Genomic DNA, 23,208 nt, shown 5'->3' with positions numbered 1-23,208 from the left:
TTCCACTTCATTTTTTTTAAATGTTAATCAACCACTAAGGTGCTGCAACAAAGAACTGATGCTTCTCATCTCTCCCCCTTCCTGTCTCTCTGTCCCTATCTCTCTCTCTCTCTTCCTCTCTATCTCTGTCACACAAACACACAAATGTTAATCAAGACCCATTAAACTGATTGCAGTACCCACTAATCACCCATAACCAAAAGTCCAACAAACACGGTGATGGAGAATGACTGGCAGGCAGGTTCCTCTAGGCAGAGGGTCAGAGAAGTCCCCTGAGGAACACTGGAGCCAGCCGAAGCCTGAATGCAGAGAGAGAGCCAGGCCGGGGAAGATGCAGGGAGAGAACAGCCAGACCAGAGAAAGAGCAGGGCAGAGGTCTTGAGTTTGGGGTGGGTTTGCTGTGTTTGAGCAGTAGAGAGGAAGCCAGTAAGTACTTGGGAAGCAGAGAGAACAGGGAAGCCCGGAATGAAATTCGGCCTTCCGCCCTGCAGGTCCTGAGACCTCCACTGAGCGACCAGACAGCTTGAGAGACTTGGATGGAGGCTTGATCTCCCAAGTCCCTGACTGTCCCTCTTTTCTTTTCCTTTTAATTGAGGGGAGATTCACATAATTTTAAAAATTAGCCTTTTTAATGGGAAAATTCAGTGGCATTGGCTACATTCACAATATAGTGCCACCAGAAGATTCTCCTCACCCCATCGGGAAGCCCTCTACCTGCTGAGCAGTTGCTCCCTGTTCTCCCCTCCCCCAGCCCCTGCCATCACCAATCTGCATTCTGTCCCTATTGCCTTTTTTAGAGATTCCATGTACAATACATGGCCTTTTGTGTCTGCCTTCTCTCCCTTGATGTTTTCACGGTTGGTCCCTGTTGTCACATGTATCAGGCATTTCTTTTTATGCCTGAGTAATATTCTGCTGTATGTTCACACTACGGTTTGTTTAGCCGTTCATCTGTTTGTCCATCATTTAGACTCCGATTCCATCTACAGTGCTTTTGTAGACCTTCATTTGACATCATCAACCCAGGAAAAGGTCTCAGCAACATGAAGAAGGCCAGCTTGTGCCCCTGCTGCTCCTGGCCTTTTCTTGTCTCCTGCCATCAACCTTTTCCTGCGCCATTGGCAGCTTCCTGATGGCCCAAATGCAGCCCGCTGCTTACTCCCCTTAAGAACTCCCCCTGAATTCTATAAATACACCAACACTCAGCTGGGAAAAGAACTGGAGAGGCATCTGAAATGAAAATATACTTTTTCCCATCATTGGCCAAGTGTTTTCTCTCCGTCTTCCCCGTCTTTGGTTCCGGGGTAAGTGCTTAGGTTTCCAACCATTACCCTGCCCAGTACGAGAAAAGTTTCCTCGACAAAGCCTGGGTGGCAGAGAAAACCAGAGGGCATGTAAACGCTGCCCCCTCCTCCCCCCCCCCACACACAGGAAATCCCTCTGTCTCCAGCCTCAGTGGCCTGTTACAGTCCTTCCTCCAGACTCCGCTGAGCCAGGTTTGAGGCGGTTCAGTAGGTTGAGGAAAATGGCTCTGGGATCAGGCAGACCTCTGTTTGAATCTTGACTTAGCCAGCTACTAGCAATGTGAATGCAGGCCCTCTGTTGACTCTCCAGGCCTCAATTTCCTTCATTACAAAGTGGAAAGAAAGCAATCCTGTCCTTGCAGCCCTGTTGGGAAGATGAAACGAGACGATGTGGACGTGGGCAGTGTGCTGCAATGAAATGAGGCCTAACTCCCTGTGCTGCCGGAACTTCAGCGACCAAGCCAGGGCGGCTTGGAGACATGGGGCTGACCTCACAGAGCCTGACTGCTCATCATCTCAGTTGTATAATTCAGTACACAGTTCGATGTATAATTCCTTCAGTCTGCTCTTCCAGATCCTCATTCTGCTGTTTTCTTCCCTGGGAGGACAATCTGCACAGATGACCTCAAGTGGTGGCCTGCTGTCTGGCGCCCCATTGGGTTTAGCTCATGGGAAGCCAGCCAGTAGATCAGAGGGTGGGAGGAATGTGAGGCCAAGATAGGCTGCTCTGTTTACAAGCTTCTGGTGCCCGTTCTCTTCCCGGGCTCGTGAGGGTGTAGGGCAGCAACGGCCACCTTTGCTGTTGGTTGCTTGTTGGATCCCCTAAGCCTTGCCCACACCTTTACAGATACTTCTTTATTAAGCTCTCCTCAGGTGCCCAGAGTGTGCCGTCTTGATCATGCCAGGATGCTGACTGATACAGACATTATCCATTTCAGTCGACAACTCAGATTTGCAAAAGGAAGTAAACGATTTTATAATCAACTGAAATCCAACCCTGAGTCCACGTCTTGTCATTATTGGGCATCTCATCTTCCCACACATCCTCGAGGACGCCAAGTCCCTGGGCTCTTTTGCAGTGACAAAGCTTCAGAGACTCGCTTGAAATCTTCTGTCAGTGGCCCGTCCTGGTGACTGCTTGGTCACCCACCAATCACCCTAGGCTGCCTGGTCCTTTCAGGTCTAATGTCATTAGTACCTCCATGTCAGGCCTGGGACAAGGAAAGCTTTGGCCACAGCGGAGACACTGGAAGCATGGTGTTGGTCTCCTGTGGTACTCCTCCCTGCTTAGGAGTTGCTCTGGAATTAACCTGTGACCTTTTCCCAGTCTCCTTAGCATCTCACTTCTCTCTTCTTACTTTAGAAGGAAGTCCTCTCTCTGCTCCACTCTTATTTATTTATTTATTTATTTGTGGCAGAGACAGAGAGAGTCAGAGGGAGGGACAGATAGGGACAGACAAAAAGGGAGAGATGAGAAACATCAATTCTTCGTTGCAGCTCCTTAGTTGTTCATTAATTGATTTCTCATATGTGCCTTGACCGGGGGGTTACAACAGACCAAGTGACCCCTTGCTCGAGCCAGCGACCTTGGGCTCAAGCCGGTGAGTCTTGCTCAAATCAGATGAGCCCGTGCTCAAGCTGGTGACCTCGGGGTCTCAAACCTGGGTCCTCTGCATCCCAGTCTAATGCTCTATCCACTGCGCCACCGCCTAGTCAGGCTCTGCTTTACTCTTGAGGACAACTGGTAAAATCTCCTCCAAAGACTTCAGACCTTTACAAAAAACAAAAACAAAACAGAAAAAACAGCTTCTGATTTCAACCTGAAAAACTCAAGGCAATGCAAATGGCAAATGGTTTTTTTTTTTTTTAATTTTTATTTTATTTATTCGTTTTAGAGAGGAGAGAGAGAGAGAGGAGAGAGAGACAGGGGGTAGGGGCTAGAAGCATCAACTCCCATATGTGCCCTGACCAGGCAAGCCCAGGTTTTCAGACCGGCGACCTCAGCACTTCCAGGTGGACGCTTTATCCACTGCACCACCACAGGCCAGGCAGCAAATGGTTTTAAGAGGAGGAAAGTGACACACAGTAAACACCACTAAGTGACGATATGATTATTATTGGGACCATAAGAATGTAAGGTACATCCTATTTTCAACCCATAACTGAGGATTGAACATGAATTGCATATTACTTGACTCCTGTACATTGCCCATTACTCTCACAAAACCCATTTAAAAACTATTTGACCAAAACGTGGTGTGGTACCAGGCACACATTTAATGTCATCCATTCAGTTGGCTGTTCCATGTATTATTTACCTTTTAGGAACGCACATTCTGCTACTGCGTATCCATGCAATTAAATTGCCGGAGCAGAGACAATGTAGGATTTCTGCAAAAATGAACTCAGGTTTCCGTTTAAATCTAGTTTCTTTCATCTCCAAGTAACCTAGATGGCTAAGGCATTACATGACAATTAACGGATAACAGAATAACCCACTTCCGAATTTGTTCCTGTGTCTGGGTCATTTTTCTCAGTTTTAAAAGAACGAGATAAAGTGGGCAGGGTGCAGAGTAGCCCCAGATGGGATAACATCTTGAAAACTGGCATTTGCTGAATACTCGTGCACAATCCAGAAATATCTCATGGTCAGGATGAAAGATCTAAATTTAATACCAAAAACAGAAAAACTGCCTTGGCTTCCCTGTAACTCTACACAGGAAAGTTCTTGTTTGGAAGTTCTGAAATGAGAAGGGGCCGGAGACACTATGTTCACGGCATCCTCAGATTTCTGTGGGGACCTGGAGGGTCCTCTGTTATACCAAGATCTCACTAGGCCCACGATAGAAGCTTGCATTGAAGGAAGAGAATTTGTTGGTAGAAAATCAGGGAGAGAGTTCAAATTGATAACAGATACTGCCCACAATAAGTATAGGCTCATTTTGTCTGTCCAGCTTTTTTTTTTTTTTTTTTTTCTGTATTTTTGTGAAGCCGGAAACGGGGAGAGACAGTCAGACAGACTCCCGCATGCACCTGACTGGGATCTACCCGGCATGCCCACCAGGGGGCGACGCTCTGCCCACCAGGGGGCGATGCTCTGCCCCTCCGGGGGGTCGCTCTGTTGGGACCAGAGCCACTCTAGCGCCTGGGGCAGAGGCCGAGGAGCCATCCCCAGCGCCCGGGCCATCTTTGCTCCAGTGGAGCCTCGGCTGCGGGAGGAAAAGAGAGAGACAGAGAGGAAGGAGAGGGGGAGGGGTGGAGAAGCAGATGGGTGCTTCTCCTGTGTGCCCTGGCCAGGAATCGAACCCAGGACTTCCACACGCCAGGCCGATGCTCTACCACTGAGCCAATGGGCCAGGGCCTGTCTGTCCAGCTTTTAAGGTTTAACCACCTTCCCTGACCACCTGTATAGGACATCTGTTCTTGTTTGCATGGCCTGTCTACCCCTGGTAACAGAACGCAGCCCTTCCTTTTTGGGAGCCACCCTCACTTAGTCTATTCTTACGTCCATCAGAATCATAGCAGTTGATTCGAGAATGGTCTGACACACTTCAGACCAATGAAAGTCAACCCTGGGAATTTGCTAGAACTGGTGAAGAAAAGATTATACTTTTTTTGAGGTTGCTAGGCTGGAAGGATGTAAGCCTTTTGCTGCTAGCAGCCCATTCAGAGGAAAGTGGGGATGAGAAGCGGAGAGATAAAGGCATAAAGAATGACAAGATGACAGTACTGAACTCCTAGATCAAGCCATATCTGAAGTTAGTAATATCCTTGGTCTTCACAATTGCATGCAACAATGACTCCTCTCCTTATTTTTTATCCTATACTAAACTGAGTCTCGAAATATACACCTTACTAGGAGTTATTTTTTTCTTCTCTGAATAATCAGAGCAGAGATTCACAATAGTGGATGTTTCTTGCAATATCTAGAGGGTTAAATAAGGGAGTTTGAAAGGGCAGCTTTCAGTTTCTCTCCCCTCCTCCCACCTCATCCCACTCTGGCCTCCACTGGAGGCCAGTGAACGTTTAAAGGAAACTTCCTCATAACATCATTTTCTTGTCAGAGGGCTTTGGGTGAGAAGCAGATTGGACATTTTAGTGCTTCCATAGCGTAGGTTTCAACAACAGCCTGTTGTTAGAACCAAAAACCGCTAAAGAATACACATCTTCGGTCCTGTAGTCTACAGTCATGAGCACTAAAGAGAACAAAATTAACAAAAATTGAAAGAAAAACCCAAGAATGAATGGAGACCCTCCTACTTACCTATGTCCCTGACGCACATTCCCCACTCATCTGACTTAGCCAACGGAAGCGCTTGAGCGAGTGGAGGTTTGTACACAAATGTCCATTATTCGTTACAGCCCAAAGTGGAAGCAATCCAAATTTCCATCAACAGATAAATGGATGAACAAAAATCCATACAATGAAATATTATTCAGCCAGAAAAAGAAATAAAGTCCTGATCCATGCTACAACATGGATGAACCTTGAAAACATTCTACTAAGTGAAAGAAGCCAGATACAAAGAGCCACATATTTTATGATTCCATTTATAGGAAATTTCCAGAAAAGGCAAATCCATAGAGAAGAAAAACAGATTAGTGATTGCCAGAGGTTGGGAAGTGATATTTTTTGTTTATTTTTATTGCAAACTGGGAGACGATGGCTAGAGAGAGGGAACAGCGTTTCTTTTGGGGGGTAACACAAATGTTCTGGGATTAGATAGTGGTGATGGTCGCATAACATTGTGAATATGCTAAAAACAACTGAATTGTATACTTTAACTGGGTGAATCCTATGTATGTGAATTATATCTTAACAAACCTATTAAACAAAAAGAGATAGGGGAGGAGTAGCAATCTTTCCAAAAGGCTGTCTCATATGACTGGGACTTCCCTTCACCTATTAAAAATGTCAAATAGAGTTCAGCCAAGAAGGGTTTTACAAGGAAGACTCAATATAGCATCTAAGGAAGAAAAGGTCTTCAAATGGATGGCTTAACTTGGGATATAATCAGCAATGCCTTCACTGTTATGAAACTGTTGCTGACTTCTTCAACTCCCATATGTGCCTTGACCAGGCAAGCCCAGGGTTTCGAACAGGCGACCCCAGCATTTCCAGGTTGATGCTTTATCCACTGCGCCACCACAGGTCAGGCTAAGTTGCTGACTTCTTCTTGGACCGCTCATAGAATTTTTTTTACCTTGAATGAGTCAGGGGGTGGTAGCAGGCCTTCCTTTGGCCTGTATCCGGGCCCTGTGATGGGCAGGGACCCAATATGGGCAGACCTATCCATGTCTCTGTTTTGCTTCCAGTTGGAATATATGCTTCTCAGTATCTCAAGCTGAGTGGCTTCAAATTCTTTTCTGTGTTCCAGAGCAAAGACATTAAGCATAAAATCAATTCAAGACTGAGAGCAAAGAGTAGATTCCATTGCTTACTTGAATTTACCCAGGATTGCATTCTCATAACCGAAAAGTACAGTGTTCCAATAATAGAAGCAACAGGCAGAGGAGAAACTAAGAACTACCAGATAAGCCACTCTTACCTTTGTATAGCCCACATCTGCAGACTCTATGGAAGGAGCAAACCTAACCATTTCACTTTTTTTAAAGAAGGGAAAAAAGGTAAAATGCTTTTAGCTTTTTCAATGTCAGGTATTGTTCTAAGCACTTTACCTGTATCAGGTCGATCTTCACATCAACCCTTTTGAGGCAGGTATTATTATGGCCACAGTTTATAGATCAGGAAAGCTGAGAGAAGTGAGACCACATGATGGCGGATCCAGGATTCAAATCTAGGCAGTTAGGAGACTCTCCTAACATACCCTTTTATTGTTTCTCCTAGAATTATTTAAGTTGTTTAACTTTTAAAGGTTTTACACGTTGCCTCGTCCTGGCGATGAGTATCTATGAGCTAGGACCACTCTTAGGTTCTCTCCAAGTGCTTTTGCTTGGTAGTTCAACAGTCAGAAGACAGCCAGAATGGACACGCCTTGGGAGTGTTCTGTCCTTCTGTCTGATAAACTCTCCCCTTTTGGGTTTGGCTGATTACTGATCTTTAAACACTTTGTTTGATGGAACCTTTCCTGATAGCACAGTCCTTTCAGCCCCATATAAACTTGGGACCTTTCATCTGGGCATCCCCATCATTGAGTCCTTTTATTATAGCATTTATCATAGTTGTATGGGTGTGGCCCATTCACTTGTCTCTCTTCCGACACTAGACTGTCAGCTCCACGACCACAGGCGCCAGGTGATGCCTACCCTCCACTGACTGCCTCCAGCAGTGTGGGGCATAGAGGAATACCTAACATGGAATTTGTTTGTAAGGCTGATGCTAAATCTGTAGTTGGTTTCTTCCAAGATGCAACTAAGTTTACAGGGTATGAGGAATTTTGTTGTTGTTTTTTTTCTAGTTTTCTTCACTGACATCACTAATGAAAGGGGAGGTTCAAAATACCATCACCAACTAAAGTCTCCCCCAAGCCAGTTAGAGCAATGGGTCTCTGTTCCAGCAGATTTCCTGGCCTGTCTGTGATCTGGCACGAAGATCTTCCTTCAGCCTACTTGATAGGATATGAACTCCATGAAGACTGTCAAGAGATCCTCTTTCATTTCTGCAGGTGCCTATAAAGAGGCTTTTAGAAGTCAAAAGAGCCTTCAGCCATTTCCTTTCCCCATCCCCCTTACCCCAGCCCACCCGGCTCTCAGCATATTAAAATAAAAATTACTGGATTCTAAAAAATTTAATTCCCAGTACAGGCTATGTGACCTAGATAATGTGACAAAGAAGCTGAAATCGCTATGATGAATGTGTCTTCTTTTAATCCTGCTAGACTGTAAGACTCATTTGGAGATTATGTCAAAAACCTAAATTTGAAGCTGGGGCCAAATGCTTCCGCAGTTCAAATATCTCTGACCCTGCCTCAAGCAGAGAAGTCCCCAACGTTTCCATGGATAGAGTATGTTGTCAACTGCAAACTGCAGAACGTTCGTGCGAGTGTACTGCCGCGGTAACAACCCGAAATTCTCGAGGCTGTCCGCAGTGGCTCAGAACCTGTGACTTGACTTGGCACGTGCGCCCCGCACCCCTTCGCCCTTGACCCTGCAGAGCTTGGGCCGCAGCGCCCGCGCCGGGGGTACCCCCGGAAACGCGCCCGCCCGCGCCCGCCGGAAGTGACGTATCACGGTCTAGCAACCGTTGCCAAGGAGCTTGTCTCTAGGATCCCACGACAGCCCGGATACCAGCTGGGGGTGGGGGAAAGTGGTTTCGTGAGGAGAATTTGAGGTAACGTCGGCAACCCGCGGTCTGATACTTCCCTGAACCCCAAGATAGGAGAGAACTCCCAACCCGTCCCCCCTCCCTTCCCAAGGCTGCATCTCGCAAGTGAGGGGGTCGTAGCAGTTAAGTCCCATCATCCTGGGCCGTCAGTCCTGCGTGGCCGCGCGGTGGTGGAGGCCGCTCCCCCGCAGAATGAGTCGTCTGGGAGCCCCGAGGTGCTCGGGTCGATGTAGGGGTCCCTTCCCCTCTCCCGAGCCCCGGGGTCGGGGGGGGGGGGACACTATTTTGGGGAATCCTGCAAGGTTGCTGGCCAGTGCTCCTGCCAGCCTGAGACCAGGGCGCCGTGCTGTCTGTCTTGTCTCTAGTTGTGCCAGATAAACGCACGTCCTGGTTTTAATTTCTGCCCACACCCCAGCCCCTCGGGTTTTTATGAGGGTAAGTGCTTACGAATTAGTGTGGCAGCTTCGGCTGGAAAAGGGACAGTAATTGCTTTTGCTAATTTTAGAACACAGAGCCCACTGGGCATAGACAATCTACCAGTTCAGCGCATCTTCGTCCTTAGTAGGTGACTATCTGAAAGCTGCTGGGCAACTAGTAGGGAAACCCAACTGGTTTTCTTCTACTGTCCTCATAACATTTTTCAAGGGTCTTTTTTTGTTTGTTTGTTTTCCAAAAGGGAAAAATATCTATGTGTGTGTTATAAATATTGCATATATTTAATTTCGAAATCATTGAAAATTAAACGTGTGTGTGAAAGTTATGACATGGACTTTCACTTAAAATACTTTTAACATTGGAAAATTTGCATTGCCAACATGAATTTTTATATAATTTATGTAAAGTTTTTCTTTTTACAGCTTAAAACCTCAAATTTATAAACCACATTGGTTATTCATCCTACTGTTTTTCGACTTACTCTTAATAATAATCATTTACTCATAATTTTATCATAATTATGGAGAAATACAGTGTGTCCGTAAAGTCATGGTGCACTTTTGACCGGTCACAGGAAAGCAACAAAAGACGATAGAAATGTGAATTCTGCACCAAATAAAAGGAAAATTCTCCCAGTTTCTGTAGGATGATGTGGCAGCATGTGCACATGCACAGATAATGATGTAACACCGTGTATACAGCGGAGCAGCCCACATTCATGTCAGTCGAGATGTGGATGGTACAGAGGAAAGTTCAGTGTGCTCTGTGGCTCGCTAAATTCAAATCTGTGACCAAAGTGCAACGTGAATATCAGCACGTTTATAACGAAGCGCCACCACATAGGAATAACATTACTCGGTGGGATAAGCAGTTGAAGCAAACTGGCAGTTTGGTGGAGAAACCCCGTTCTGGTAGGCCATCAGTCAGTGATGAGTCTGTAGAGGGTATACTGGATAGCTACCTAAGGAGCCCTAAAAAACCTGTGCATGAGCCCACATCGAACTGCACTGAATAGGTATGAAACTGGGAGAGTTTTCCTTTTATTTGGTGCAGATTTCACATTTCTGTCGTCTTTTGTTGCTTTCCTGTGACGGGTCAAAAGTGCACCATGACTTTACGGACACACTGTAGAATGTCTTCTCATTTTGATGTTTTCTAAATATCCAGCTCCACCCACCCCATTAAGAAACCTAACCTGATGAGGTCTGGACCTTGAACACTGAGGACTCAAGTCCAAAACCCCGCTGGCTTGAGCGGGCTCATTTGACTTGAGCACAGGCTCACCAGCTTGAGCATGGGATCATAAACATGACCCCGTGGTTGCTGGTTTGAGCTCAAAGGTTGATGGCTTGAGCAAGGGGTCACTGGCAGAGGCCTTCCCTCCCCCCCTACCTCAAGGCATGTGTGAGAAGCAGTCAATGAACAACTAAAGTGACACAGCTATGAGTTGATGCTTCTCATCTCTCTCCCTTTCTGTCTGTCTCTACTAGCAAAGAAAAAAAAGAAAGAAAGAAAAGAAACCTTTTTCAGAACATGATGCATGCTGTCCTAACTAATGTCTTAGATACCATCTATCCATTTTATGGTTAAAAACTATTAGAGAGCACTGAAGTAATTCTTTATTTCTTTTTCTAGCAGTTCATTTTAAAATTTGTTTTTAAAAATCACTAGTTTAAAAAATTGCCTGCCTGCCTGCCAAATTTGTACTACTTCCCATTTTAAACAAGTGATGTCTGCAAGCAGGAGACACTAGGAACCTTGGTAAAGCTGTTTCAGCAATTAAATAGTCAGATATTCAATATGGTTTTTTGTTGTTGTTGTTGTTGTTTTTTTCATTTTTCTGAAGCTGGAAACAGGGAGAGACAGTCAGACAGACTCCCGCATGCGCCCGACCGGGATCCACCCAGCACGCCCACCATGGGGCGACGCTCTGCCCACCAGGGGGCAATGCTCTGCCCATCCTGGGCATCGCCATGTTGCGACCAGAGCCACTCTAGCACCTGGGGCAGCGGCCAAGGAGCCATCCCCAGCGCCCAGGCCATCTTTGCTCCAATGGAGCCTTGGCTGCGGGAGGGGAAGAGAGAGACAGAGAGAGACAGAGAGGAAAGCGCGGCGGAGGGGTGGAGAAGCAAATGGGCGCTTCTCCTGTGTGCCCTGGCCGGGAATCGAACCCGGGTCCTCCACACGCTAGGCCGACGCTCTACCGCTGAGCCAACCGGCCAGGGCTCAATATGGTTTTTTGTTTGTTTTTTTCTGGCCTTGGGCCTCTGATCAAATTCATTCAGTCTAGTGGAAGCAGTGTTTTAGATGCAGTGGGTATTCAAAGGTGGAATTAGTCACAGATAGGTCCTCATGGAATTCACAGTTTAGCAGAGAAGAGAAACTGTACATACGTGACTATCACAAAATAGAAAAGTGACTCAAGGACAGCAGTGCGGATGAAGGTGTGGTCAGCTTGGTGGGCAGCGCTGTTACTCTGATGCAGAGCGTGATGGGTAGTGTGGTGGGTGGTGTAAGGATTTCCTAGAGGAACTGGCCATCAGAGAGTAAGGCTTGGGAAATCGTTAGGATTTGTACCTCTGGAGAGAGAGAAAAGGAGAACAGCCCTTAGAGGCAAAGAAAACATCATTAACTGAAGGTAAGGTGGAACAAGTAGGGAGTGACCACTTCAGTCTGCTCAAGTTTGAAAGGGTGAAAATAAACAATTTGGAAATACAGTTGGGAAAGGCTAAATTGAGCTAGATGTTAAAGTATCTCTAAATCCAGTAAGTTTGGAGTTTATTTTGTGGACAATGAGAAGGCTACAGAAGATTAGGAACGGGAGAGGTAGAGACCAGAAAACATGAGGCTGTTGTGTTATTAAAGGCCAAGGAAATGAAGGCCTGAGTTACTCAATGGTGGTGACAGAGGCAAAGCCTAAAGGACCAAGCCAGAACATCAGTGCATGAAGACTGCTTGGTGGCAGAAACCAAAGCAAACCAAAGAAAGCATACCCAGGCTAAAGCCTGCAGCTTCTACTCAGCTTCCTTTGGGGGTGGCCACGCAGAAATGTGGGCCCAGGCTTGCCAGATCTGATTTTCAAGAGATACTGGAAATCTTAATTTGAATGTAAAAATATCTCCCAATTTTAAAACATTTGCTACTAATTTTAAAAAATTAGAAATATGTCTGCAGTCTAACAAGTTTTTATTCCTGGGTAGAAGTTGTAGAACTAAATGGAAAAGATGTTAATGTGTGTGTGTGTGGCCAGGGAGTGGGGTGGGTTATTATTCATTTGTCCATGTTAATTCAAATGACTACCATCACACAAGATGCATATACAAAAACATTTGGCATTAAATATTAACAGTTTATACTTAGCAATCTTAATAAAGTCTTCCCGCTAATTTCTTTCAACAAAATGTAGAATTATGCTTTTCATGCCTACTTCTGATGATCTTAATACTAATTTTTTTTCCAGAACTTTTGTTATCAGAATTGAGCAAATTTTTTCTCTATTTTTACTCTTTAGTTTACGTTATAAGACCTGATTATGAGTGATCAAATAAAATTCATTGTGGACAATCTCAATAAGGAACCTTTTAGGAAGAACTATAATTTAATCACATTTGATTCCCTGGAGCCAATGCAACTATTACAAGTTCTCAATGATGTTCTGGCTGAGATTGACCCGAAGGTAAGTTTTCTCTTTCTCTGTGATAGAAAGGGTGTCAGGAAAGCCAATTCTGCTTCTGAATATCTGTCTTGGGCAAATTATTTACCCTCTTTGGACTTTTATTTTCATGATGCCTTAGTTTATAAACCTTATGCTTGTACAATAGTAGTAAATGATCTTTAAGGTATCTCTGTTAACTCAAAAATTAAATTATATTTAGAAGATGTTTTTCTACTTTCAAACATAAATAGATTTGGCCCAGGAATAAAAATGCTTTTACAAAAGGTTTTATTATATTGCAGATTAGCTCACGTCTCTGCCCTGGAGGCTTTTTATGCTTGACATTCTTAATGTGAATCCTGCTTTGATTTGTAATGCACCTTCACTTGGAATCTGGGGATCTCCATATTTAATCTGCTTTATTAAGAGACTATTGTGCCTGTTATGCTCTAGCAGAACAATTTTGTAAGTGAGTTTACTTATCGTTCTTTGTTAGATATACAACAATAGCATATTTTTCTCATTTCTTTATTTGTTAGCAAGTTGTTGATATCAGAGAGGAGATGCCAGAGCAGACAGCCAAACGGATGTTGACCCTCCTTGGTATCCTTAAATATAAACCTCCAGGAAATGCCACAGACATGTAAGAATCTGATTGTGTGTTGCTTGCCTGCCTTCCTTCCTTCCTTCCTTCCTTCCTTCCTTCTTTCCTTCTTTCCTCCCTTTCTCCCTCCCTCCCTCTTTCCCTCCTTCCTACTTCCATCCTTCCCTTCCTTCTTTCTTTCTTTTTTTAAATTCAGAGAAACTTTATTTATTTCTTAAATTTATTTAATTTTATTACATGTAGCTTTCCTTAAATAATGCTTTAATAGCCACACTTTCATGCCTGGTCTCCCTTAATCAGTGGCCTCAGAAACATCACTGAATTTCAAAATAATCTTGAATTTTCAATGTTATTTTGTCATGCAGAAGTCTTAAGTGGGTCAGTGTTTTCTCCTAATCAAAAAAGTCAGGCAAATCCACTGTACCATTTTATCATCTATCGGCCATCCTAGATAAAAACAGTAAGTTATTAAGGCTGATTATACCAGTTAATGGTTCCAACACAACCTTTCCATATGTTCTAGTGATATTAAAGGCCTAATTTTATTTTTATTGTTAATGTACAGAACTGACTTTAGAATAGCCTTGGTTTTATCTTTTTTTCTTTTTTCTTTTTTTTTGTATTTTTCTGAAGCTGGAAACGGGGAGAGACAGTCAGACAGACTCCTGCATGCACCCGACCAGGATCCACCCGGCACGCCCACCAGGGGCGACGCTCTGCCCACCAGGGGGCGATGCTCTACCCCTCCGGGGCGTTGCTCTGCCCTGACCAGAGCCACTCCAGTGCCTGGGGCAGAGGCCAAGGAGCCATCCCCAGCGCCCGGGCCATCTTTGCTCCAATGGAGCCTTGGCTGCGGGAGGGGAAGAGAGAGACAGAGAGGAAGGGGGGGGGGGTGGAGAAGCAAACGGGCGCCTCTCCTATGTGCCCTGGCCGGGAATCGAACCCGGGTCCCCTGCACGCCAGGCCGATGCTCTACCGCTGAGCCAACCAGCCAGGGCCGGTTTTATCTTTTTTTTAATTGTCATGGAACCCTGGCCCTTTAGCTCAGTTGGTTAGTGTTGTCCCAGTACACCAAGGTTGCAGGTTTGAACCCTGGTCAGGGCACATACAAGAGTCAACCAATGAATGCATAAATAAGTGGAACAACAAATTGATATTCCTCTTTCTCTCCCTTTCTTCTGCTCTCTCTCTAAAATCAGTAAATAGAAAAAAAATTTTAGTATAATAAAATTGTCATGAAAAGCAATCAGGACATTGTAAATCAGATTTTGAGGAAATGTTTTCTCTTTTCAGGGTTTAATTACAAATCTGTGTGTGTATGTGTGCGTGTTTGTGATTTCTTTTTATAGGAGTACCTTTCGTCAGGGTCTGGTGATTGGAAGTAAACCTGTAATTTACCCTGTGCTTCACTGGCTTCTTCAGAGGACTAATGAACTGAAGAAAAGAGCATATTTAGCTCGTTTTTTAATAAAACTTGAGGTACCAAGTGAGTTTCTTCAGGATGAAACTGTGGCTGATACCAATAAACAGGTATTCAATACATAAATAGTATTTTAAAACTCCTTGTAATGGATTTCAAGGTGCACATGTTTAAATACATGTGCATCTCTCCTTAGTTTATTTGCTCTCTGTAATTTTAGGTGAGGCCAAAAGGTGAAACAGTTACTAGCTAGTGTTCACCTGCAATCATGTATTAAAATACTGACATTTGCACACAAATACCATTCAGTGATAGGGGCTCTGTGGATAGGAAAAAAAAACAATGAAAGTAATGATTGTAGCATAATTTATTACTTAAGATTTGTGGGTGAATTGGATCCTTGGCTTGGGACTACAGGGTGCTTTGCTCATCAGTTAGGCGACTATACAGTTTATCATCCAAATCAGAAAGGGACGGTCATAATAATTACCAGGACAAAAGGTATAAATTGACACTATTCCAGGCAAATTGAGATGTGTAAGCCCTGAACGATTGTGAATGGGCAACAAAGCTAGGCTTACAGTCTCAGAGGACTTTCCAGTCCAGCAGTAAGTAGAGAAAGAGCCGGGAATTTGAGTAAGTTTGATTGTTTTTTGTTCATTCATCTACTCTTTATTGAACTCCTATATGAGTTATGTGCGCACTGTGCTGGGCCCCACGGATACAGATGTGTACGTGATGGATATAGTTCTTACCCTCCTGGTTCTCACTGTCGAATGGAGGAAGACAGATGGTTAACTAGACAATTATCATTTCACGTGATGTCTATGCTGATGTCATGATACTCTGATGTAGGGCTAGAGAAGTCTTCCATGAGGGCAATGGTAGCTGTGCCGAGCCCTGAAGGATGCATGGGAGCTATCCAGGTTAGGGATGAGGGGAGTCATACAATATTCTCCGAGGGAATAGGGTCTGTAAAGTGGAGACAAGAGCATGGATTGTTCCAGGCGCTGAAAGAGGACCAGCATAGCTAGAAGACAGAGTGCGAGGGAGGACAGGTACCAGAGAGGAAGCAGGACAAGTATTTACTAACCAGATTTTACAGGCCTGCTTTTTTCTGTCTTATATGAATGTTTAAAGATGTATTTTTGATACATTTAAGTAATCACCATAAGTTTATAGGTAACCTGATTAAGAAAATCCTACTGGATGTAGTCATTAGTTGATAATTTTTTGACTTGTTCTTTCAGTATGAAGAGTTGATGGAAGCCTTCAAAACTCTGCATAAAGAATGTGAGCAGCTTAAGACATCTGGATTTTCCACAGCAGAAATAAGAAGGGTAAAGGAAAGAACAGATAACAGTAGTTTTAATTTGAATAACATTAGGTTGAGTATTCTTATTTTTAGTTTATTATGAGATTTAAGACTACATGGAGCCTGACCAGGCGGTAGCGCACTGGATAGAGTGTCAGACTGGGATGCGGAGGACCCAGGTTTGAGACCCTGAGGTCGCCAGCTTGAGCGCGGGCTCATCTGGTTTGAACAAAGCTCACCAGCTTGGACCCAAGGTCACTGGCTTGGGCCCAAAGGTCTCTGGCTTGAACAAGGGGTCAACTGGCTCGGCTGGAGCTTCCTGGTCAAGGCACATATTAGAAAGCAATCAATGAACAACTAAAGTGTTACAACTATGAGTTGATGCTTCTTAATCTCTCTCCTCTCCTGTCTGTCTGTCTGTCTCTCTCACTGAAAAAAGAAAGACTACTTGGAAACTAGTGATAGCAAAACACAGATTTTCTTTTGTAGGACCTTTGTTAGGCTAGTTCTCTATGGAAGAAATTTTTTTGTGTGTGTGGGAGAGACAGAGAGAGTCAGAGAGAGGGACAGATAGGGACAGACAGACATGAAGGGAGAGAGATGAGAAACATCAATTCTTCATTGTGATTCCTTCATTGTTCATTGATTGATTTCTCATATGTGCCTTGACCGGGGGCTACATCAGAACGAGTGACCTCTTGCTTGAACCAGCGACCTTGGGCTCAAGCTGGTGAGCCTTGCTCAAACCAATTGAGCCCGTGCTCAAGCTGGTGACCTTGGGGTCTCGAACCTGGGTCCTCCACATCCCAGTCTGATGCTCTATTCACTGCACCGCCTGGTCAGGCTCTATGGAAGAAATTGATGAGGCCATGGTAAATTCACAGTGAGTTCCTTTATTTATTTATTTATTTATTTATTTATTTAGAAAGATGAGTAGCATCAACTCTGAGTTGGGTCACATTTTTTAGTTTTTCATTGATTGACGGTGGAGGGGGGTGAGTGGAGGGCTCAAGCCAAGCCAGTGATTTCTTGCTTAAGCCAGTGACCTTGAGTTCAAGCCAGCAACCTTGGGCTTCTACATAAATTTACTTTTGCATATTTGTGATCATTTCCTTAGGATAAATTTCCATAAATGGAATTACTTATTAAAACATGAAAATTTTAGGACTTTTGATACATGTTATTTAATGCTCTCCAAAAAATACTTTACATTCTTACCAGGCATATAAGTTCTTTCCCCAAATACTTGCTGATTTCACTTTCATGGATTTGTTTTCTCATGTCATTAAACATTCTGCAGAATTTTTTTTTATGATTTTATTTATTGATTTTACAGAGAGAGGAGGGTAGGGAACGAGAAGTAGTTGCTTCACGCTAGCTGTTCATTGGTTGCTTGTTGTATGTGCCTTGACCAGCAAGCCCAGGGTTTTGAACTGTTGACCTCAGTGTTCCAGGTCGACAGTTTATTTACTGAGCCACCACAGGCCAGGCTACATTCTGCAGAATTTTTAATGACTTTCATTGTATAATAGCATAGTTTGTTTAATAGTCCTTAGACATTTGGGTCATTTTTAAATTTTAGGTATAATTAGCAACTGTGAGAATCTGTATAGAGAAGTCAGTGACCTTTCATACATATGTTATTAGGACAAATTCCTGGAGGTGGAATTACTGGGCTAGAAGGTATATACATATGTTTTAAGACTTTTGATATTGTTCTTTAATACGTTGTCACCCCGAGTGAGTAAGGTACCTGTTTCCTCAAATCCTGTCAGTACTGACTACCATGCATAGTTTTACTTTTAGTATTACTGTGCTAGTTAGGCTATTAGTATTTTAGGCTTAGGAAGGATTTGTCTGTTTTCTTTAGAAAATATCATGGAGCTGGTTAAAAGGAAGGTGCTTTATTTTTTGAAGTCTTTATTTTTAGGAAGGGAATTTGTTAATTGACAAAACCAGACACAGAGTTATGTCTTGAAAACACCACAACCTTAAAAAGAATTTTGATGGAATATCGGCAGAATATATAGTTTGGTATTTAGCAGAGCAGATGGGGTGTCAGCAGCTGTTGTTCATGTTTTTAGACCTGCACACTTGCCATTATAGAAGATTTCTGAAAAATCATGTGCCCATATTTGGAATCAGAACACAAGTGTGCTGGCTGGCTGGCAGCTTTACCTTGCCATGTTCCAACCTGTTTTAGTTGCTTTCCTAGATGAATACCGAGCTGCCAAATAAATCACTGGGCACAAAGAACCCTGGGGGTGCTCTTTATAGAACAGAAATGTCTTTCATCCCAACGAGATCTTTGTTCCTTAGTGCCCTGGTTATAACCGATGAAAATGATAGAGATGTAATCATATAAAAACCTTATTTGAATTCTACAAAGAATACTTTTTTCTTATTATAATATCTTCTTGACTACCTTTTAGGATATCAGTGCGATGGAGGAAGAGAAGGATCAGCTCATTAAGAGAGTGGAACGGTTGAAGAAAAGGGTAAGGCAAGAATTAGCATGTAAGACTTTGGCCCCAAGTGTTAAGCACTTGCAAAGACTTAGGAATGCAAATAAAGATTAAGCAAGGCATGGGTTTACATCTGAGGACGGACTCAAATAACTCTGACTGAAAGGGAATCTCCCTAGGCAGGAGCCCAAAACCTTTAAGGACCTGGACTCCTCAACTTGACTGTCATCTCTAGGGAGTACTGTTTACTAGAAGGAAATGATCAGTGGATGTCTGGGTCACGTGACCTGCTTGTTTCTTCAACCTGACAGTACCATGTACTACTTACTCCCTTACTGTAGGTGGAGACAGTTCAGAATCATAAACGGATGCTTCAAATAGCAAGCCGACTTCGAGTTGAAAAAGAGAGGGAAGAATTTCTTGCACAACAGAAACAGGAACAAAAGAATCAGGTATCCCCATAATAAAAGTTTATATTCTCATGATGAAAGAAGTAGTTCCTTTTGCTAAATCAAATGTAAAGAAAGAAGAATTTTAAAAGGTCACATTCCCCTTTGTGAACATAATGGAATACTCCTTTAAGAGTATTTTGTGGTGCCAACAGCAGCAACAGTACCACCTTTGGGGTTCTGTACTCAGTATATATGCTGAAATCATGATGTTCCAACACTAATGTTAAGCAGTAAGGTTAACTGTTGATAAAACTTCTAGACTCTCTCAAGGGTGTCCTGAGATTCTGGGGCTTATGATAACGTCCTTTCTGTTCCACTGATCACAGTATCCTGTACTTCACTCTACTTGTAAGTAAGCAAATCATGAAAAGGCTCAAAAACACCCACAATCCACATTTTTAGACTAATAATTTGGCCAGAAAATACTACTTTTGTTTTGTTACAAGTTGTTCTTTAAACTGAGAAGGCTCATGTATTAAAAGTATAGCTCAGATCAACTCCATTTCCTTCTAAGCGGGCAGCTAGGTGTCTGGCTCTGTTAGAACTGGTTTGGCATTGTGGTAGCTCCCCTACAGCAGTAAGTGGCATTGGCCGGCCTGCATGGTTACTTAGCATCGACCTGTGATTCTGAGATGTCACTGGTGAGAGTGCTTGCATTCCTTAAAAGTTATAAAGTTAAGAAGACCATGTTATAACAAGAAAAGCCTGGCACATATATCTTTTTAGCAGGTATTTTTCCTTCATCAGCAAACCCAATCAATAATTCTTTTTTTAAATTTCTGAAAGCCTTTTATTTGTTATTCTTTTTTACATGAAAGAGTATTGAGAAAACCATTTTTATTAGGGATTTAACAGAGTACTTTTCTTAGCTCTTATTATTTGTTCCCTTTTCTATCCCAAGAATTATGTGGGACTTGTATTTTTCATTTCTTAATATGAGCAGTGGGTTTAAATAGACCAAGTAAGTAATGGGTCTAATTCTGTTTTAAAGCTGTTTCATGCGGTGCAGAGACTGCAGAGAGTCCAAAACCAGCTGAAGAGCATGCGCTATGCGGCAGCAGATGCAAAGCCCGAGAGTAAGTGGCAATGGTTAGATGAGCAGGGAGTGTTTACACTGGGAGTCTTCCTCAGAGCAGTCAACAAGTGAGAATTACCATCATGTGCTCTCTTGGCATTGGGAGTGTCATTTCCTAGCTAATGAGTCAGGAGGACCCTGATGCAGACATCTTTAAGTTGTCACCTGGGTTTTTATATTCCTTCCCAGGGTTTTGTCAGAGGATGAAGGTCATGGAAACCATTATGTAGTCTGTGAGTATATGAAGTGCTTAGGGTGGGTGTTCCAAAAGGGTTGGATGGGAAAAATGTGAACCGTTGTTTTAAAGCCAGGGCTATAAAGACAGAGTAAAATGCTGGTCCCTTAAAACTGAGTGTTTTTCACATTTTGGGGGTTGTGCTAATGATGTGTAGGTATCTCTGTTGTCACATTAGCTTTATATAGAGGATATATTGTTTTAATATCGCAGATTACACCACTGAACCCATCCAAGGCATTTTAAAAATGTTTCTGTTCATCAGAAGGGACACCACAGAAACTTTAAGGGCAGGACAGAGCTCCCATTGGTATTGGGAAAATATTCCGATGTAAACATCCAGCTGTTAGAAGGTTAATTCATTTTTCTGTGGTACTCTTTGAAATAGTATACTCTAACATATAAAGCATAGAATGGCTATAATAAGAAAAGACAATAACAAGTGTTGGTGAGAATGCAGAGAAATTAGAACCCTCATACATTGCTGGTAGGAATATAAAATGCAGCATTTTTGGAAAATAGTTTGGCAGTTCCTCAAAATGTTAAGCATAAAATTACCATATGATCCAGCAATTTCACTTCTAAATACCCAAGAGAACATATGTCCACACAAAAACCTGTATACAAATGTTCGTGGCAGCATTATTCGTAATAACTAAAAGGCAGAAGCAACCCAACTGTCCATAAACTGAAAAATGAATAAACAAAATGTGGTCCATCCATACAGTGGGATGTTATTCAACAATGAAAGGAATAAAGTATTGATACAACTATAAACCTCAAAAACATGATGAGGGAAAGAAATGAGTCACAAAGACCACAGATCATATGACCCCATTTGTGTAAAATGTCCAATAAAAGCGAATCCATAAGGATAGAAATCGAATTAGTGATTGCCTGTGGTTGGGGATTGTCACAGAGGACAGACAGCTTAGGGGAGGAGGAAAAGGAAGTAACTACTAATGGATATAGAGGCTTCTTTTTGAGCTGATAAAGTCTTCTAAAATTGTGCCAATGGTTGCAGAACTCTGTAAATATACTAAACATCATTGGATTGTACACTAATGGATAAATTTTATGGCATGTAAATTATATCTCAATAAAACTGTTAGAAAGAGATAATACGTATTTCCTTAATTCTAAACACATATTCATTCCAATTTCAATTGTTTTTTTTAATTGGGAAGTATCTTATATTTTATATGTACAGATACATCCATTACCCCAAACGTTTCCTTGTGCCGCTTTGTAATGTCTTGCCCGGCTCCCTCTGCCCGCCCACCTGTTCCCAGAACACTGGTGAACTGCTTGCTGTCACAATAGATTAGTTTATGTTTTCTAGAATTAGAAACGTTTTTTAAATATAGAAAGTAATATTTAATAATTTTAAATCTTTTAAAACATTTCAGACTTTGATTCCTTACATCTGTGATTACATGCAGTATATTTAAGAACTTGACAATGGAAAAACTGGTGTTCTATTAACCAGAGAAGCCAGGATGTAGATTTCATCAGAAACCACATAGGAATGACTGCATAATTAGAGTGTGATTCATTAAACACTTTCTCCTCCCTCTCTTTCTCCAGTCCCTAAAAAGGGGGGGGGGGAGGTAATAGGGATTAATGGAAAACTTGTGAATTTACCAATAATAAATTTTTACATGTTAATATACGGTTAGCACAACAGAACTAAAAATAATTTTAAGGCTTCAGGCCAGGTTTATTATGCAACCTATGTACGTAGATTACTTAAACCGGAAATCCAATGTTTTAAAAAGTCAAGCCAGAATTTGTAAATGTGTAATGGAAAGATCTGAAATAAACTTTTAAAAGCTCTCTAGGCTGGGAATTTATAACAAAACCATTATTCACTGAAAGTCTCTCTGTGTGTATATTTGTGCACTCTACTAAAATAAGTAAACTGTTAAACCTTAAAAATATAATTTAAGTTACCTCTTAACTGTATACTAATACTTTACAAAATCAAAACTACCAAACATGGAAAATGGAAAACACTTATAAATGTAGATAATTTCTTTTTTTTGGATTTTAACGTGCACTTTTAGTGATGTGTTCTCTGCTTTGAAGCTGACAAATTGTAATGTATTACCACTTGTGAATAATAGAATAGAACTATGAACTGCCACAGAAGTGTTGCTAAAGAAAAAGAGTGAATAGTCACATATAGAAGAAAGAGCCTGGGTTTCATTTGTGTTCTCATTTGGTTCTTGGATTTCTTACTTAGAATGCAAAATGTGAGCCAACAATATATCTGGCTTTTTTTTTGTTTTCTTTTCACCCACAGTTTCCATTCAATACCATTCTGCACCAGCTTTGGATATATAACAGCTTGATGGGAAAATGATGCACTCTACAGCAGTGGTCCCCAACCCTTGGGCCATGTACTGGTACCAGTCCATGGCCATTTGGTACCAGTCCTCAGAGAAAGAATAAATAACTTACATTATTTCCGTTTTATTTATATTTAAGTCTGAACGATGTTTTATTTTTAAAAAAGTGACCAGATTCCCTCTGTTACATCCGTCTAAGACTCACTTTTGACGCTTGTCTCGGTCACGTGATACATTTATCCGTCCCACCCTAAAGGCTGGTTCGTGAAAATATTTTCTGACATTAAACCCGTCCGTGGCCCAAAAAAGGTTGGGGACCACTACTCTACAGAGTGGTTCCCCGGTGCCCCAAGTACCCATCTGGCCCCATCCTCCGTTAACTTAACACTGTTGACTATTATCCCCCACACTCTATCTGCCCTTTTTCTGCAAATGTTGTTGGGTTTTGTTTGTTTGCTTGTTTGTTTGTTTTTGAATATAAAAGTGTTAGGTGGTAATTTGGAAAGATCATATTATTTTTTCTGCAATCACCGTATTTTTCGCTCCATAAGACACACTAAGTGGAGAGGAAAATGCCCGTGCATCTTATGGAGCGAAAAATATAGTATTTTA

At 42.4% G+C, this 23,208-nt stretch overlaps 1 protein-coding gene across 1 annotated transcript in view; it reads left to right on the top strand.

Annotated features, from left to right (window-relative positions):
• Window positions 1-8,519: 8,519 nt before the first annotated feature.
• Window positions 8,520-23,208, top strand: part of IFT81 (intraflagellar transport 81) — a 68,715-nt gene continuing 54,026 nt past the window's right edge. The window contains exons 1-8 of the mRNA XM_066260609.1: window positions 8,520-8,595; window positions 12,536-12,700; window positions 13,219-13,322; window positions 14,633-14,813; window positions 15,954-16,043; window positions 18,451-18,516; window positions 18,825-18,935; window positions 19,927-20,011. Coding sequence (XP_066116706.1) covers window positions 12,557-12,700; window positions 13,219-13,322; window positions 14,633-14,813; window positions 15,954-16,043; window positions 18,451-18,516; window positions 18,825-18,935; window positions 19,927-20,011 — 781 coding nt within the window. The 5' untranslated portion in view covers window positions 8,520-8,595; window positions 12,536-12,556. The remainder of the gene's footprint in view (window positions 8,596-12,535; window positions 12,701-13,218; window positions 13,323-14,632; window positions 14,814-15,953; window positions 16,044-18,450; window positions 18,517-18,824; window positions 18,936-19,926; window positions 20,012-23,208) is intronic.

This window comes from Saccopteryx bilineata, chromosome 2, assembly GCF_036850765.1.
Source record: "Saccopteryx bilineata isolate mSacBil1 chromosome 2, mSacBil1_pri_phased_curated, whole genome shotgun sequence".
Taxonomy (NCBI): Eukaryota; Metazoa; Chordata; class Mammalia; order Chiroptera; family Emballonuridae; genus Saccopteryx; species Saccopteryx bilineata.
Note: the sequence above shows the minus strand (reverse complement) of the source record. Positions and strands in the feature narration are given on the sequence as shown.